This window comes from Diuraphis noxia, unplaced genomic scaffold, assembly GCF_037042655.1.
Source record: "Diuraphis noxia isolate RWA-SAM2 unplaced genomic scaffold, SU_Dnox_SAM2 contig0004, whole genome shotgun sequence".
In the NCBI taxonomy this organism is placed as follows: Eukaryota; Metazoa; Arthropoda; class Insecta; order Hemiptera; family Aphididae; genus Diuraphis; species Diuraphis noxia.
In genome coordinates, this window is record NW_028301714.1 from 14,190,261 (window position 1) to 14,210,769 (window position 20,509).

At 28.3% G+C, this 20,509-nt stretch overlaps 1 protein-coding gene across 1 annotated transcript in view; it reads left to right on the plus strand.

Annotated features, from left to right (window-relative positions):
• Positions 1 to 19,658: 19,658 nt before the first annotated feature.
• The window catches only part of LOC107173653 (uncharacterized), a 28,835-nt gene continuing 27,984 nt past the window's right edge, over positions 19,659 to 20,509 (plus strand). The window contains exon 1 of the mRNA XM_015524270.2: positions 19,659 to 20,167. Coding sequence (XP_015379756.2) covers positions 20,097 to 20,167 — 71 coding nt within the window. The 5' untranslated portion in view covers positions 19,659 to 20,096. The remainder of the gene's footprint in view (positions 20,168 to 20,509) is intronic.

The window sequence follows — 20,509 nt, forward strand, 5'->3', positions numbered from 1 at the left end:
ATGACTCTGGTGCGTAATAGGTTTTTTGAGGGGTGGAGGGGGGTTTGGATATCAACATTTTTTAGTATTGTTACAACCTTTTGTTAGTTACTCCATGTAAGAGTAAAAATAAACATAGTAATATTGATTTTTATTTTACACTGTTTTATAAAATAAATTCTAGTTTTCTATTTTTTAAACACAACTAATCAATTACTTCATCTGTTGTAATGTTGACCTCTCTGTGACAAAAAAGTATAGCCAACCCATTAAGTCTAGTCTATAATTACAAAAAACATACATTTTTAAACAGTTAGTATAAATATTTTTATCCAATTGAAAATTGAAAGAAATAATTACAAACTATTTACCTCCTTCATAATATTCCTGAGGTAAGACTTTATTCTTTTTAAACTAAAAAATGATCGCTCAGAAGTAGCTGTTGACACTGGAAGGTTGCAGAAAATCTTTAATAACATGTTTATATGTAGATAGATTTCTTCATCACAATTCACAAGTGCCTTTAGGCCTGATCTGAGAACAATGTGTTCTGTAACAAACTTTGTTCTCCATATATTTAATTCAGTCAAACTAGAGCATAGGTTAATTACAGGTAATTAAAAGTCTACTAGCTTAGTAAATTCTTCTCTATCCTTCTATTTAATTGGAAGTACTTCTTAATGCGATGCGCAATGATGAGACATAATATTTACTTTAAAATTTACGAATTCCTTATCATCTTCTGTCCGCTGTCGCAATTAATTTGTGTTCTGCTGTTCTGGGTATATAACAGTATAATAGCAGTGAGCTATCTTTATTTTATAGTAAATACTAGCAGGTTTTACCTGGCTTCTACTGAATATGGTCCTATTTTTATTGTGTGTTATTATTGGATAATGTCACTCGCAGACCACAGGATAGCAAAATAGCTACAGCACTGCATCATATATGATATACGTCTTTATATCAGATCTAAAAAAAAGGACAAGGGAGCGGATCTATCCCCACAAATACGTCACTGTTATGACTCATAGTAATTTTTCTATTTATTATTTTAAGGTTTTTATTTTGTTGTCGATTGCCATATGCCAAACATGCAACACACAGTTACACGTATTAGTTTTATTAAATATTATCACTAAGATAAATACCGCAGCATAATCACTAATTAGGAACCATAGGCGTGCGCAGACTTTATTTACAGGATAAGTGGCTGATAAAATATGCCCCACTCCCACAGATATAAATGATCCTAAAATTAATGAGCATGACATTTCATCTTACACTTTTGGTTACTAATTTGTTCATGTCCTCCCAAGTGTATGCCCGAAGGGTATGCAAACGCATAAGGTATACGTCCATGTGAGTGACTACACTCGATCTTCATATATTATTATATTATGTGATCTTATGACTATAATATATAATATTTAAACCATAGTTTCTGCGAAACACTACAATGTTACTTATTGTTGTTCAACGTGTTGTCTAAAATTAATAGTCAGTTACCTATAGACTATTGCCGATGATGACCGACTTGCTAGATAGGTACTCAAACACGGCCTATGACTTTAAATTGCTTACATATACGAAAAGGTATATCGGATATACGACGTGACGGCCTAAAGCACTCAATCCGCCATAACCATAAAGTCTGGTCGGGTATTGAGTTGACCGTTGATTACTGACAAAAGTTATAAGGTGCGATGATGCAATACACGCAATACGCAAATGTCGCAAATCTAATTATAACAACGACGACAATTTCCACGGAGACACCAACTTAAACATGAGCAACTATTATGTATACCTAATAATAAAACTCGATAGAGATAATTAGTGCGGTTGCGGTAGTTTTTATTTAATAATTAAACCAACTTATTTTATTATTATGTTGGCTGGAATTAAGTAAACAAATTAAAAACTGTGCTGGCTAATGGCTATTATACACATATTTGCATTACCTATTATAACGAAAGTATGTTTATTTTGTTAAGTGTTTTGTGACTCTCGGTTATTGTAATTTTGTACATAGTTATTAATTCTATTTATTTTATTCTCATACTTTCAAACATGAATATAATATTTTTATTTAATACTTTTAGAGTCAATTTTTCGTTTAAATAGTTGTTTTAGGAAAATGTATTTTAATGTTTCCTTATTCAGTTATTGCAGGGAATTATTTTTCAGATACAAGAATGTATCATAATAAGTCACGATTATATAATTCAGATGTATTGCTTTTTCTAAATATACAAATCAAGCTATGGTTTTATTGAAAAAAAATTAAACTGGATTAAAAATGGTACGTGAATAAAATTTTAATTATATAATTAACGTTATAAAGCTTTGCAGGATAAAAGAAAAACAATTGACAGTTATAATAGTGGGTAGTAGCCAGACTAGCCAGTATAGGTAAGCTATAAGTTTAATTTATTTTTAGAAATAATATGCGAGCTCAGCAATCTTAATGAAATCGATTATCTTTTTTCTCGTCCGGAGCCGAATGCTTCTTTGAGTGAGGTATTTTTTATATTTTATTGTGTTCGGTCTTCTTACACATAAGAAGGAATGTGTGAGTCTAGTTTGTCCAATGCGTACTCTGGTAACCATGATTTCCTCGTGTCGCGTAAACTTTATTACCGAGTTTGATCATTTTTTGGTAGATGATAATTTTATTTGTTTAAGTTTATTGTTATTGTTGGTTTGTTTTTTCCAGGAATAACATCATTAACTGTAATTTAAAACAATTAGCTATAACTAGTATAGCGTAATACTATAGATAAAGTATACAATAATAGTAGCTACCTACTATTATTACATTTTTTATTTAATGTATAATCTAAATTATGTATAGGTAGAAATATAATATTGCCGTGTTAAATTCAGTATATAACTAATTATTTATTTTGTGTATATAGAATACATTTATTTTGTAATTATTTATTACGGTCTCGCGTTAAGCGTTTTAAGGACTACCGATAACGATATCCAAGTTTTGAATTTAATACGGTACAGGGGACATTGGGAGAATTGTGGTTAGCAAAAAGATACATTATTAAATCATCTTTATATTTATATTAATCTGCATTATTATATTGGCTAAAATAATGATATGACATAATAAATTTCTTATGGTTTCTCAGTTTGTCTCATTTGAGTTGGCCGGCAGTTCACTCCCATTCTCCTCTTTGTGGAATAGGCCTACATGGGGACACCACAATAAAAAAAACGCGCCTCTTGCAATACCTCATGTGACATTAAATGCGACATATTATACATTGTCATCGTTTAATAAGCTAAGGTGGTGTGGAAACTTGCAATACATTACATTACAGTCTGCAGTAATTATGCTAAAATTACCAAACTAAATATTTATGGTTTTTATTAGAGAACATAATCATATAATTTATTTTATTGTACAGTCGTTGTGGTAATAATACATATCAACACGACTATAACTAGTTTTCTTTAATATAATATAACGTATACACGATTATGTTTTCAGAATTGAGCACCCCTAATACTTCTATGCGTCAAATTAATCAATAATCATAGGCGTGCGCAGACTTTGTTTGCACTGTTTGCAGGGTACCTATGCGGCTGATAAAATATGCCCCTCTCCCACGGATATAAATGATCCTAAAATTAATGAGCATGATATTTCATCTTACACTTTTGGTTACTAATTTGTTGATGTGCTCCCAAGCGTCTGCCTGTAGGGTATGCAAACGCATACCCTGCATATCCCGTGCGCACGCCTCTGTTATGAACTTAAGTACCTATGTAGACAGTAGACATATTAAGTATACTAATCACCAAAAAGATTGTAGTCTGCGTACAAAATTATTATATATACATTAAACTCGCATTTTTATATTTAACGATTATTACATATAGATAAACAAATGATTGGACATTCCGTAATGATTTTAAAAATATTTCAGTGTTGGGTATTATAAAAACATTTAAACATCTTTAGTTACATTTAATAGTAATTCGTAAAAGCTATTCATTCAAAAATAAAAAAAGTTTAATGAAAAACTATAATTTATGTGATTATAATAATGCACAATGCACATGTTTAAAATTGAATTGTGCTGTGAAAATGTTTAATGAACTACTACGCGTCTCACAGAACATCCAAGTTGTACATCGTTCCTATTTCTTAGAAAATATAAAGTGAAAACACTGAATATATTGCTAACCCAAATAACCAGCTGCGTTAAACTATATTATCTAAAGATATTTGGCATTATACAAATAATGCTAATACCGAAATCCATCCTTGTATATAAGCCACATCTTAATCTCAAGAAAAATAGACATTTAAATTTTAACGTACATTGTCAGGCTGTAAGCCTGTAAACCAGCTATACATGAGTATAAATGTGTCTTTTTTGTCATATACATAAAAAATACAAATCATCGTAACCAGATCTGAGGAAAAACCTACTCAGCTTCTATTTTTATTTTTTTAAGGATATTTTTAATTATAATTAGTTATTTTTTAATTATTAATAATCAGCTAGGTTGAACTATGTTTATGGTCTTAAAATAAATATAACGTATTTAATGAATTTATATTTTTGCGAAAACCACTTATTTTAAGTAAAGCCATACAAAATAATCATAATAGTATCTAAATATTAAGATAATAGCTAATTTGTAATTCCTAATATGAATAGTTTAAAAATATGGGATCGTGGGGGACATTTATAACATTAGATATTGTTTGTTAAATTTTTTAAATTACATAAGATTTAATGATTTAATTTTAACGAGAAAAAAATTAAAATTTGAAAAATTTCAATTTTCTAGAAATAAATAAATCATTTAAAACTGTATTGCATTCGAAAATGATAATTTAGGATTAATGTATTATGTTGAGTTACATAAAAATTACTAAAACCAGTTAAAATATCGTTGTTTAACATTTGAAATGTTTGATATCCTGTATTTTCGTAAAAACTCCTACACCAAATGTATATAAAATAAATTGTGACTATATCTTCTTTATTTTCTATTCATTGTAATAAATAAAAACTTTTTCGAAATAGTACTTCCTTTCATTTTATCATAAATAAAACAAAAAAAATTCTGTGAGTTCAATGTTCCACCACCTTAGTATGAAATAAAGTAAAAATTAGAAAAATATAATGACAACTCCTGTAAATTGTTATATTAAATTTCTGTGTAAACAAAATAAGGACCTATATGATTCTCTATACTTATAAGTGCTGGTGCATAATATCGTATGTAAATATTAAAATAACACTATTACCATTATCCAGATGTTCGAAGAGCTCTCGAGTTATAATATTCGAGAATTTGATCAAATACACCGTATAATACAACTGTTTGTAAAATATGCATACAACGTAATATTTACTCAAAATTTAATGTAGGTACCAGATTTATATTAAATGTTTTACCTAATTTAATTTACCTATTGGACTAGGCTGTAGCAATATTAAATATTATGAATTGAAATAAGAAAACACACTGTTAAGTGTTTACACTCTTCAAAAATAGCATTTAAAATCTATTTATTTGTAGTCTGCAGAGGCAGAGCCGTTTTACTTCCATTTTAAAAAGGTTGTGCAATTGACTATTGCGTTATGTTTATTTGACACATTCCTTGTAAATTTAACTACAGTATAAGGAAACTTGAAGAGATAGAACGATTATAAAAGATCATTTACGATGCACCATTGGACCTTGGCACCGAAACCATAGGATCAGAAGGTGCCACAGTGCAAAATAGGTTAACGTGTTTCAATCAAATATTTGTTTGCAGGAACGTGTTTTAGTTTATTGCTGTGTTTTTGTGTGATCTAATCAAGTGAATATATTTAACTTCCGTAGTTCCGTATTATTTTAAAAACAGTTGATTCTGTTTACATCAATCATTAAGTAGGTAAGTAAATACTATTATATTTATTAAAAAATGTCTATGTTTGATTTGTATTAATCGACATATATATTAGATATATAATATAAAATAATAATTAACAACCTATGGGACATATATAGGATATATTATAGTAAGCATGTAGGTATTGTTGTATTGCACGCGATATCCGAATAAATGATTTGGTCCGCTTTAATGAACTTTCAAGGTTTATTACCTAAATTTAAAAATGATTTAGTATAATTATATAAGATTTAAGATGTTAAAGTGTAATTTTAAAACATGTCAGTTCCTAGAAATGTGATGGGATAATTCTTACACGAATATATAAATGAGATGTGTAAGTTCCTAAACGTTCAAAAAAAAAAGGTGCGTACCTATGTTAGTTCCTACACGGTAAAAATAAGTTGCGTATGTTGGTTCTTATATGGTGGAAAATTTACTCTATGATTATTGGAGTATAATGTTATTATAGCATAGATTAGGTATCGATTAATATATTCACTTTTGTTTAAACAGCTATACATGGTACCTATAAACTTAATAATGTACTTGACTAGACAACATCCGCAGCGACAGCCTAGTTAATGAAACCGAAAATCGCTTACTCGCAATCTTAGTTGGCAGGTGCCTTTCGATAATATTGCAGGGTCAGCCCAGTACTTATTAAAGTGTGGGGGGTGGGGGTGGAAACAGTTGAATGTCATCCCTCCACTTTTTATAATTTACATTTTCCATCCCATAGTATATATACACATAATTGCTATGCTCTAAATTCAAAATGTATTTAATTGTAGGTGTTAGGTAGATAGAAGACACTAATCTAAAAAAAATCAATTTAGCAATCTAGGTATAGGCAATCTGACATGTATCAGGTAGGCCATCCACCACAGGTTAGGTTTCACAACATTAGGACCCTCTGTTTCACAGCGATAAGTAAAACTCCGCTACCCCAAGATAGTATATATATCTACTTTTTACTCGGATAATGCATAAATTATAGAACGTATTTAACTATATTTGTCATGATAAGCCAAAGGGCATTTAATCATATGGACAGACAATAATATAATAGTGACGCACACTTATTTGCATTAATTTCGTAACATTTTTACGTGGTAATTTTTAATAATACAAAATCATGTTTATTATACAAAATACTAAAAAGACAAACATGAATTTATTGTATCATAAAAAGTAAAAATTCTTTGTGAACTTTTGAAAAATTACGTATAAAGTAATTCGAAACCAACTGGTGGTCTAATACAGTGGCGTAGACAAAGCGGGTTACGTGGGGGTCAGATCCCCCCCCCCCCCATTAGCTTTATTTTTTGTTTTTGCTTACATTATGTAGTATGCACTATTATGTAATATTTTTTCATATTGTGAATTGTGATCTATCGAGCTATTGAATTTTGACAGTTTTTTCAATATACAGATTACTGAATACCATTATAATTTTATTTTCGTTTATTTATAGCAAATTAACAAAGTAAACAGTAATATTTAATAAACATTTAATAACCTAACTTTATACCTATAACCTATAACCATTTATTATAGAATAAATTATTAAAAAATGTATTAGTATAATTTTTATTTTATTTTAATCAACGCTAACCTATTTATTATTTATTTTCACATTTCTCAATAATTGTACTATTCATCATTCTATTAAATGTCACAAAAATATTTATATTTATAATACTTTAAAATCTGGTATGTGATGTTCAAATACCTGAAAATTTACCCCCCCCCTCCCTTCACATACTATGGATTTTATTCTATGTGAATCTGTGTGAAAAATATATTGAGTCGGCAAATCAGTGAGTGGTTGCCCTGGTCTAATAAAAACTGAAATGACGCAACTGAATTGATAGCTATTGGTATCTACCAATCTTAAAATTAATTTACCAAATATGCATGTTGTTTGATTGTTTCTCGAGTACATCAATTATTTTTAATGATTTAACATTTAAGCCATGTCATAAACTGATCTAACATTTTTGCTTTTAAATCAGAACAAGGTTACAATGTGTTTACAACACACCTACCTTCAGGCTTCATTACTCATTTACACCTAAATACTTGATGTTAAGGTAGTTATTTTTAATATTTCTATTCCGTATATTGATAAGTACTATACCTAAATAAAATTATGAAATGAAATTATGATTATTTCACAGTTTTCATAAATTAGTTTATGGATGTGTGTAAATAATAGTAGGCACTTAGTAAATACCATAAAAAACCATCATACAATTTAACTAACTGAATTTAGAAATTTAGTTGGGATTATTGGGTTATCATTAATAATTCAAATAATTTTTTTCATTAATTTATGCAAATTAATTCAAATAAACTGTAATAAACTATATTTTAAATATTTTTATACAAGGCAGTTTATCAATTTAAATATTATTAATATGCTAATAGTGCTAATACAGAAAATTTAATTTTAAACATTGGCTCCTTTTTAACCATTTTTTTCCTTTCTCAATTTAAGTTGTACACTTCAAACTTTATAAACTATTACAAATTTGTAAAAGTACCTAAAATATATTTATTAAAATCGTATACCTCAGGGCTCAGAATGATAGTTAGTTTACCTCTGAATCTCATAGAATAAAACCATGGAATTAATTTTTTTCGTTAATTTTTATTAAAATGTATTTTAATTATTCCTCAAATGAATTTATACTATTCTGGTGATAACCCTAAACAAACAATATCCATCAAATGTTATCTGAATAATCTATGGAAGATTTAAGAAACTCTTCCAACTGATTTATTGGCCATTCAAGTAATCTGCTATAATTTTCTTATTAATATTGTCAAAAACCGGTTTCACATATAGTCCCAGTGTTAATTATTTTTTGAAAATCAAAGGAATTATCACATATTATGACATATCAACTATATCCGGTTTATTACCAGAAACACATCCATTAAAATGCTCAGAATCTAAACATATTTTGTAAATGCAAATATCTTGTTCTCACTAATTGATTAATAATAATGATACAATAATTTTGCAATAAATCTATGATGTATCACAAAAAATGTAGGATATTTTAATGACATATAAATATATTGTTTTATTATTATCATATAAATTGTTTGTTTTACAAAATTAAGCCTTATTTGATGTCATTATTTTTAAGGCATTTGTTATATTGATTTAAGCTTGTTTTCAGCATGTCTATCATTTTTTAAATTAATTAAAAACTATAGCATTAAATTAATATAATAATATATAAATAGTTTAAATAATTAAATATTCATATATTTTAGGTATTAAAAAGTCAAATAAACCTAAAGAAAGAAGCATTAATGATAAATCTCAAACTTATTCGGTTACAAATAATTCAAGAGTGATAAACGTTCCGAATCTACATGCTGCCACCTTATCAAATGATTACAAGAAGTGTTTAGCTACTATAAAAATTGTAAATCAAAATAACAAAAGTCATTTGAAATTACATCCACAAAACACAATAGTACCAGAACACCAAGATATATTAGAAAGATCAACCAAAAAAAAAAAAATTAAATTAACTTCAAATAAACAGATGAAAAATAAGCAAAACCATCAGTTAAACCTACGGTTATAATTAAAAGTACTATCAGAGATGAAGTTGATTAAGTTGTATTAAATTCAATTGCTTGGAAAATGGATGATGACACTCGCAATAAAAACAATGATGCATGAACTGAATATGAATACAATTAATCAAAAAACATTCAATGTGTTTCTACAGAACTTTTACAGGTAAAATTATTTTATTGTAGGTATTCTAAAATATTTAATGGTTTTCGATTTAGTTTTATGTTGAGCAATTGCCAATAATTAGTTTTAGGCACATGTAAATGATGAATAGAAATCATAATAAAATACAATTAAAAATGATTATATAACAATTAAATGCATTTAATAAACATTTAATTTAAGAGTTATTACTTATTACTTTATTAAGTACCAATTTTTAGTTAATAATTATAATTAACTAGTCATATCAATTTCCACCAATTTCTTATTGGAAAGTTTTGAAGTACAGAGGTGTAAATTAAAAAATCCTGGAACCTAGGTACCTTGAAATTGCTAATTAGAGAATTTTATTATCCGTTTAATAAACAGTAAAAAAACTTTTAGTTGTACACATTGACCAAACGTCAATTTGTTCCTTGTTTTTTTTTTTCAGTAAGTACATATTTATCATTGCATTTTAAAAATTAACCACATCCTGGAATCTTGATAAAATCATTTAAACATAACTGTTGTATACCTAAAGTTCCATTTAAATAATTGCATATGTTTACTTTTATTGATGAATCTATCTTATGTATATTATGTTGAATTACAATTAAGTACCTACCAACGAACCGGGAAACATGACAAGATTATTAAAATCTATTAAAATTAAATTTTATCTTTAAGAATTTTCCATAGTTCACACCAATTATACTTAACGTTAATATGACACCATTCAGCAGTTAAGAGGACGCCACACCCGCATGTGTTGTCTCCGTCTTACAAACGTATAACATGGCAAAATCTGTTTAGCGCGGGACAACTTTCCTCCCTTTGTATTTATAGCAGAATTACCAAAATTCCACAACGCATAGGTAAGAACTTTATCTGTGTCATAACGTCGTTATTTTTTTGATAACATAAATATAATTAAAGTTATAAGCTTAAGAAAATACATTTATTTTTTATTTTTTCATTAGATTACTTAAAATTATTGGTTTGTGCTATCAAAAAAATAACGACGCTATGACACAGATAAAGTTCTTACCTATGCGTTGTGAAATTTTGAAAATTCTATTATAAATATTGAGGGAGAAAAGTTGTCCCGCGCTAAACAGATTTTGCTATGTTATACGTTTGTAAGACGGGGACAACACATACGGGTGTGGCGTCCTCTTAAAGTTTCATTGTATTAGGTTTTAATCATTTAATCTTGAATCAAAGCAAACAGGACTGGACATTAATTTAATGGAAGGAGTGAGTTATGTAGTTACTAGTTAGTGATTGGTATATCATTATTATTTATTTTTGATGAAGATGACATGATGAAAAAAAAAACTTGATATTATTTTTTGAATTTCGTATTCTCAATTAAGATTAATTAATTATATTTCAGACTTCATGTTATTGAGCTTCCATTTCTATTAGTCTCTATTACTTATTGAAGATTTACTTATTAAATCAAATATTTCTGATTTAAGTGATAATATATTATCTAGTTAATAACTACTGTACTGTGTCGACTTGTAAAAGTCGTAGCCTGATAAAAGTGTTCAATATTTCAGGGCGGCATTCAGGCACTTGAAATTTTGTAGGTATCAGAATTGTGGTTCAAATGTATAGTTTCCAAAGTTTATGTTTTAGTACTATATTTATGTGAATTTAATTTTATTGATGATAACATTATTCAAAATTATTTTGAATTCTTGTGGTAAGAATTGAAGTTGTATATCAGAAAGTTAAACTAATGTAATCTGTGATAATATCTATATATATATATATGATATATCTAATTATTTATACTTAAAACATGATTTAATCAGACAACTGTACCTATCTCTGTACGACTTATTTGCGTAATATGTAAAAATATTAGTGTTATCATTTAAAAAAAAGTAAGTTGTATCACACATGCGTGTATCGAAAGTGTTAAAAATTTAAAAATTATCTTAAAATTTGTATTTAAGTACTATCTGTCACAAGGCTGTAGCCAAGGGGGTTTAGGGTTCAGACCAATACACGTGTCACTGTGATTACAACACTTGAGTAAATAAAACGGTATATTTTATATTTATATTGTGTTAGATAAGCGATAACTAATCTTAATGTATTTTCGTAAACCTTAATGTATAGCTCACATAATACCTGCAGTATCTAATCTTAATTATTTTGGTAATCGATGGTCGGTAATCACGGAGCGGCGAGCGCATTAAATCGTACACACGAGGACACGACGTTTATTTGTTCGGTGTATAGCCACAGAATAGATAGGTACAATCAGAAAAAGGACGCTCTAGATGTAAACAAAATCGCGACGGATTGGCGGCCATCTTCCTAACAGGAAAAATTCTTATCCGTTATCATTATTCATTTGATAAACGTGTTGGTATAGCTGTTTTATGTGTTATAAAATTCGTAAATTTTTCATTTAAATACGTGGAAGTTAAAAAATGAATAATTTTTCACAATCTAAGTTATCATCTTGGATTTCCACAAAACTAAAATCAAAAAAATTTAAAATTGATAGCTTAGAAAGGTTAAGTTCTAATAATCACGAGGAAGTTGAAGGTCAGAGCAATAAATTAGTGGCGGTTAAATCTGTGAGTATGATTGATATTGGAAAATTTGTAAACGCTAGTATTAGTGAGTTGAGTATCAAAGAACAATTATTAAACAACCCTTGGTGTCCTCCAAAGTCCAAACGATTATAAGTTTCCTGTAAGTGGAAAACGAAATTTGCGATTCCAACGTTATTGGATGGATCAGTATTCATGGCTGACCTACTCAGATCTGTTAAATGGCGTTTTGTGCAAATACTGTGTAGTTTTTACCAGAGAATGTGTAGGAAAAGAAAATCACGTTAAATTGGGGGCTCTGGTTTTAAACAGTTTTTCAAAATGGAAAAATGCGTTGGAAACTTTTCAATCATATTCAATTAATTTGTACCATAAAAAGTCTGTAGAATCTGCTGAACACTTTCTATCTATACAACGGGGTTTACAACCAAATATTGTTCAACAAATTGATGTTGGTTTAATAAAACCGATTGAAGAAAATAAAAAAACTTCGTCCAATAGTCAATACTATAATAATGATGGGTTGGCAAGAAATTCCATTTCGGGGTACTTTGGATTTTGGACGATTGACGGTAAACGATACCGAACCTATAATAAATTACGGTAATTTTCGTGTAATTTTACGAATGCGTATTAAATCTGGAGATTCTGAATTAAAAAGTCATATTGAAAGTGCCCCATGTATTGCACTTTATACTAGCCCAGATATACAAAATTAATTCATTTCGATTTGTGGAAATTTAATTCTTGAAAAAATAGTCAATAGAATAAATAAATCAGTGTTTTTCAATTATGGCAGATGAAACAACCGACATAAGTAACATTGAACAAATGTCCCTATGTATCCGATATATAGATATATCTGATAATTGTAATGCATTTAAAATGAGAGCAGATTTCATAACACTTGTCCCAGTAATTGATGTTACCGGAAAATGGGATAGCATCAAGTATTTTAAATTCATTAAACAGCATGAAAATAAATTTAGAACTTTTATGTGGTCAAGGCTATGATGTGGCGGCGGCTATGAGTGGCCATATAAATGGCGTACAAGCTAAAATTAGAGAAAATAAACTATCCTAAAGCTCTGTACGTCCACTGTAGCACTCACTCTTTAAACCTAGCACTAAGTCATTCTTGTAAAATTCTACAATTTCGAAATTCTATAGTAACAATATATACCATTTGTAACTTTTTTAAATCATCATCCCAGTGTACACAAATATTAAAACAAAATATTCTTAAGTATATACCAGGAACTAATAAAACTACATTAATTTCAATGTGTGAAACGAGGTAGGTTGAAAACCATGATGCACTGCTAAGATTCATTGAAATTTATTGTCCAGTCTTGTATACGTTAGAAGGGGGCTAGGTAAATTGAGTCCGAGATAAGTTTGGTACATTTTGAAAGCGGTAAATTGAGTCCCGGGGAAAAATAGGTAGTAGGTAAGTTGAGTCCCGGAAAAAATAAGGCAGTAGGCAATTTGAGTCCCAGGGAAAAACGATTTATATGCATTTAAAATTTAAAAATGTGCTCTAAACAATTTTTATTTGTGATTTGTGGACATTCATTGACAGCATGTATATGATTTTGAAAATAGCAACATGCACTTTTCTTGCATAAAAAATAGTTATATAATTAATAAAAATGCAATAAAAATGCATGTTGCTATATTCAAAATCATATACATGCAGTCAATGAATGTCTACAAATCACAAATAAAAATTTTATAGTGCATATTTTTAAATTTTAAATGCATATAAATCGTTTTTCCCTGGGACTCAAATTACCTACTACCTTATTTTATCTGGGACTCATTTTACCTACTACCTATTTTTCCCCGGGACTCAATTTACCGAGTTAGGGTCATTTGGGACTCAATTTACCAACCCCGGTTAGAAAAGTTAGAAACCCACCATAATAGTAACATTTCGTCTAAATCCTCACAATTACGAGTACTTAATGCTATTAATAAAAGCGAGTTTGTTATTAGTTTAAACGTAGCAGGTAATTATTTTCTCTGACTTTGCCCCTTTGCAAAGTTTTAAAAAAAGTTAACTGCGATAAATAAATATTTTTCTGGCTTCGGCCTTGATCTGTCATTCAGCGAAAACCCCATATAGAATCAAGAATTATTTATAAAATTTAACTACATGCGCACCATAAAAGTCATATGTCTCACATTTTAAAATAACTTCATTCATTCAAATGGCGTATATAATCGTTCCCCAATAATTAATATTGAAATTAAACTTACAAAACTAAACGTGAATATTGCTGATTATAAATTAATACAGGTTAGGTTAGGTTAAGTTAGGTTTTTGCGGCGTTGCGGAAGAATGCGAAAGCAGATGCCGTGGTGTCGTCGGTACCAAATGAAAAAAAAAAGTTAAGTTAGGTTAGTATTTGTTATAAGTATTAGGTATTGGCATATTGATTTCTAATTTGTTGTTGGTGCAAATTACAATCTTTTTGTAAGAAAAAAATACGAAATACCAATGAAAAAAAATCCGTTTATAAGTATACCCAATTGCTATTAATGAATAGTTAATAACAGGTTACCTACAGCCGAGGAGTATGGCAGGTCTTGCAGTGGCGGCCCCACGTGGATGTCTGGAAAATATATTAATTTACAGTATGTAATCTACATTACAGCAGCAAGTTATGTAGTAACAATATTCAACTAAGAAAAGACTCTCATAATACCAATAACTTTTGAAAGCTATAAGCGCAAAATATATAAATCCCTTTTGATTTTCTTTCAAAACAATCCACGAAATTATACACATTTGGCTAATATACCACTCGAAACACTCAATACTTTAAAAAATATTAATTTCTCTATTAAGATCATCATGAGATTTAAGATAAACGTTGTAATATTTCGTATAGCTCGATAGAAGCAATAGAAGTTGATTTGATCTGTTTAAAATTCTAAACTTGATATTATCATATCAAGACTTTCTTGATTGGACCTTCAATTTGTTGTAGTTGGTGACATTGTAATATCTGATAATTCTCATTATTGTTATTTTGTATAATTTTCTTTTTGATAATCATTAATCAGTTTTATTTTTCTATACAAATTTAATACCTATGTTATTTTCATTCTGAATGTTGGAATAAATGAATTTTGTTATTTAAAAGTTTAAAACGACAAAGTTTAACCCATATATTAATTTACCTTATATAATTAACGTTTTTATTTCACTGTAACTCTTAATTCTCCTAGTTTAAACTTAAAATATGTTAGTTTGTTATTGAGGATTGAAAATTGTACCTACTTAAATGTAAACTTTTTCTATTACTGTCATAAGAAATTAAATGATATTCTTCACATATTTTTATTTAAATATTCATTATTTTTAAGATAAAATGTATCAATAATGTTAGGAAATAATTGTCTTCAAACCTTATTCATTTGAAACCATATATTCTGTCCCAGAAAATAATGTTGCAAATAGTAGCTTTTAGGTAGGTATGGGTAGAACATAAATTTCTACTATTGAAAAATGATAAATTTTGAAGAAAATTAGAAGAATGTTTATTTAGGCTTAACAGTCAGTAGAACACAAATTACATTTTAACATTGTTGAATTATTATATTTTGTTTTTAGCAAGTACTTAACCTGTTTGTTTGATGCAGTGGAATAAGTACTGGTACAATGTGCTAACTACAAATTAAGTACTATATATAAATGCATTATGTAATTAACATTTTAAAAGAAAAGTAATAACATAATTTATTTATTATATATTAAATCTTTGAAATATTTGTACTTCAATCAAATTAGAACTTCTAAATTATATTTATATGTTATTATAATGTATTAATATGTATTAACATTACATATTTCACTCAATATACTGAATTATTACAGAAATAAGATTTTATGCACAATATACTATGCTCGGCAAGTTGTTATAGTTTTCAGAAGTATTTATTAACATTTTTTTTTTGAAAATTTATCTTGATAATAACTAAGACTATTTACTGTTAGCTTGTAGTAAAACTAAAACAAAGTAAATAATTTTGTAGATTTACCCTTGAAATGATTGCTTTTACTTTCTTATTTTTTAAACTATTACTTATTACTCTAGAAATTAGTCTGTTAATAAACATATATTATTGCACACATATTATGTTGACCCTAAAATATTATAATTCAAGTAATATAAGATATAATTAACTATCGTATTTTGTATGTTAAATGTTAACATGTAAATTGAATTACAAATTATTCATAATGACATAATACCCGTTATAATTAAGAGACATTTATATTTTAGTTATAATTAATCAATATATATTAATATATAATTAATCATTTTTGTATTATTTTGTTGTTAAAATAATATAGCACATTTAGAATGATGATTTCCATATATACATATAAGTCAGTCATATAAGAATTCCTAAATTTAATCCAATATTTTAAATAAATGTTTATTTTATTGCTAGAGTTGTTTAATTACATTTTAAGAATGCCAACCTCCTATTCTGTGATTAAAATTGGACTTTATTATTAGTTTAATTTAATTATGTTAATATCATAAATATTATTTTAGGATAAGATAAGCAACTTCCTGTTTACAATTAAAATCATAATTATTATAGCAACCATTTTGAAATGTAATTGATAAAGAACTTCTTTTTTTTGCATTTGTCATAAATAATAGCTCTTCAATAATTATAAAATGTAATAAGTTTTTAATTTTTTTGATATTAATAATTAATGGAAACAATAAATCTTTTTCTCTGTTACAAAGCGCTGACAATCAAACATATCACACTTGAATGCCCCAAGTTCACCAGCTCCAGACAAATTCTCGGAAACCCATCAACAATGCAACAAGCACTTGGCAAACATATACAATTTTTTCAAAAACACAGGCTTAGCAAAACTAATTTAGAAAAATAACCAAATGTACATACATTTATATTATATTTACATTACATACATGTATATTCTATAAACTCCCTCTATTGTTAAACATAATGTATCCCAATAGTTTTAAGACTAATACTCTATATTAACCACTATTTTGTAAATCCTCAGTCTAATAACCTCAGGAGTTGAAGCCTTATTTAAATAAAAAAAAAAAATAAATAAATAAATCTTTTAAAATATAATTTAAATTAAATATTTTAAAATATTTTATACTATAATATAATAATTACTAATATACTAAATGTAAAACTTAATTAATTGTAAGCGTGTTAGGTAAGTCTTTTTTTCTGACAATATCCTAATTTTATGTATACATTTCCTAACATGACATACCTGTTAGGTAATACCATAAAACATACTTTTTCTCTAAACTAAGTTTAAATCATGACAATATAGATTTATTCTGTCATGGTGTAAATAACTTTACTCTAAAATCGATTGATTTACTTAGTTCTGGAGTGAACAATGTCATAAGTGCGGCTAAATACTTATAGAGAGTTTGCATGTTTTATGTAATATAAAATTAAAACATAGCTTAGTGATATAAAAATCTGTTTCGTAATATCTAGCCTACAGTTTTTTTTTTTACATATTTTATTCTTTTTCATGTGTTAGTAGAGTTAGACACTCACATAGATTCTTAAATTAGTAGTTTTAAATTTCTAAAAAAAATTGAATGTGTTTACACTTAAAAAATATTCAAATAAATTAGTGTGTTTTCTTAATCTGTGGTACATATTGTTATAACTATACAATATGTACCACAGATTAAGAAAACACAAACTAATTTATTTGAATATTTTTTAAGTGTAAACACATTCAATTTTTTTTAGAAATTTAAAACTACTAATTTAAGAATCTATGTGAGTGTCTAACTCTACTAACACATGAAAAAGAATAAAATATGTAAAACTATACTATAGTTGAAAATATGATCAACCAATATGCTATTATTAATTTTAGACGCACTATATTGTACATTAATAAAACTATTAATTTGGCTAATAATTAGTATGTATTAAATTAAATATAGAATTTTTTATACAAGTTTAATATTAACAAAAGATTTGAAGTCTAAAGATATGGTAATTAATATAGATTTTTACATCGATTTAATAAATTAATTTAATTTGTATAAATATTAATTTATGTATACTTTTTAAATCATGAATTAATATTACCAATAAAATTTTATTTCTGATATGTACCTAGTATAGTCAAAATATTTTAGTTTTGTAGGCGTATTTTAAGGTTTTTAAGAACATGAAGTTCGTAGCTCTAGTCATTATGACTAAAATTATACACAGATCAATGAGTCTGATTATTGTATAATGCTGTTGGTCAATTAACGTAGGTACCTTATATAATTTGGTATTTTAAGTTATTTTGAATTATTAAATATCAATGGATTTTAATATTATGGAAAAATAAACTACGAATATACCTAGGTCTTCAATAATATTATTGATTGTAGTCATACAACACAGCGGACTTAGATAATATATGAGCTATCTACGTTTCCGGATAGCCAATTTGTAAAATGTTTTTAGCACTCTAAAAATATTTGGTGTATTGAAACAATATTATATTAATGAACTAAAAAAAAAATAAAATGTTTTTAATTCTAATATCTGGATATACGGGTAAATATTAGAAAAGGTACACTGTGAGCAAACAAACGTGCTTCCAAGAGGAGTTCGAAGGTTAAAAAAAAGCTATACAATAGATTCCCGAACGAATAGTTCGTAGGTAATCACTAACCACAAACGGACGGAAATGAGTTATTTATCGACAAAATAATGATATAAGCACTGAGCAATAACAATTTTATCGAACGCAAGAATGTAGTTCGTTAATTATTTTAAATGTAAAATACTAAAAATATATTAAGATTTTTACAAGTTTCGAGGCCGATATAACGTTTACGCGTGGTACTTATTTTGCACCACCATGACATAAGATAACGAACATTGCGTTTAACGTTCGATTCAAATTAAAACGAAAATGTATGACTCGTATTGTATGTATATTGTATAATATTACAAAACATTAAAATATTATAATTCTGTTTGTCTGCGTGTTATAAAACCATATTGGATGACGTTAATAAATAATAATAATATGATACGATTTCGTACGAATACGGACAACGGGAACGACCACTGTTATATAATAATTATTTTTAATGGCGGGCGACGGCGGCTGAACCGTATATATTTTTACCATCGATAGCGTGCGACGTTGGTCACACAAATCGATAGTGATCAAGGAAACGTGAAGCGACAGTCAACAGTAGGTAAACAATTTTATATGGAAAATTCTTGTTTATTATTATTATTATTCGTAGCAGCTGCAGCTGCCTGCGTCGTATCGGCGGCAACCGGTGATTAAACAACAATAGTGGTCCGTAGTCCGTACTGCGTCATTCGTGGTGGTATGAAAGAGAAAGAGCGCACCGGGTGAGCCGCCGGCGCGTGTATGTTTGGGTGGGGATACGGCGGCGTCGCAGGTCGGACGGCTGTTACCGTCTTCTCGACATCCCTTTAAAATATTTCAGATAACTATTCACTACCCGGATTGTGTGTTGTTATGTTGGATTTCCCGTCGATTTAGTGTTTACATTTTACGTGCATCGTGCGACAACGGAGTGTGCCGAACCGTCGGCGAGCGATACGCAGTACGCATCGTCTGGCCTCCGGCCGTTCGCGTCGCATTTTCGACCGACAACGGTCTGCCGTATTCACATCGTATAAACAATATTTTTTAAATTATTATTTTGTTTTGCCTCTTGACGACACTCGAATTACGACCCAGCGCCGCCGAGACGATATCGCTTCAATTCTAATTTTATTAATATACGATTTATTTTTTGAATTTATTTTATGTTCAACGGTTTTTCACTCTTATTTGATTTCTAAAATGGCTCAACAAAAATCGAAGATTATAAATTTTGACAACTCATTGCGCATGTACAACCGAAAGGTGCTCAGGTAACGTACCATATTATGTTTGACGACTATCTTAAAGAAATGTATCCATTATTTTGTTATATTTTGACCGCGTTCGAATCGTGATAAGCGATTGGAAATTTGGAAACGTTCGAAACATAGCGCCGTGCAATAACGTATACGTTTATTACGGACGGGTTTTCTGTTAATCGTTATTCTGTTAATTTGAAGTATAACACTTAACATTATCTACAGCAGCAAGACTGTCGGCAACACCGGACAATCGATATCATACGCTCATTATCACGACGGTAGACTCTTTGTTGCTTGTTCCTTATCAGTTAACATAGTGCCTTGTATCACATCATTATTATGGCGAGCGAG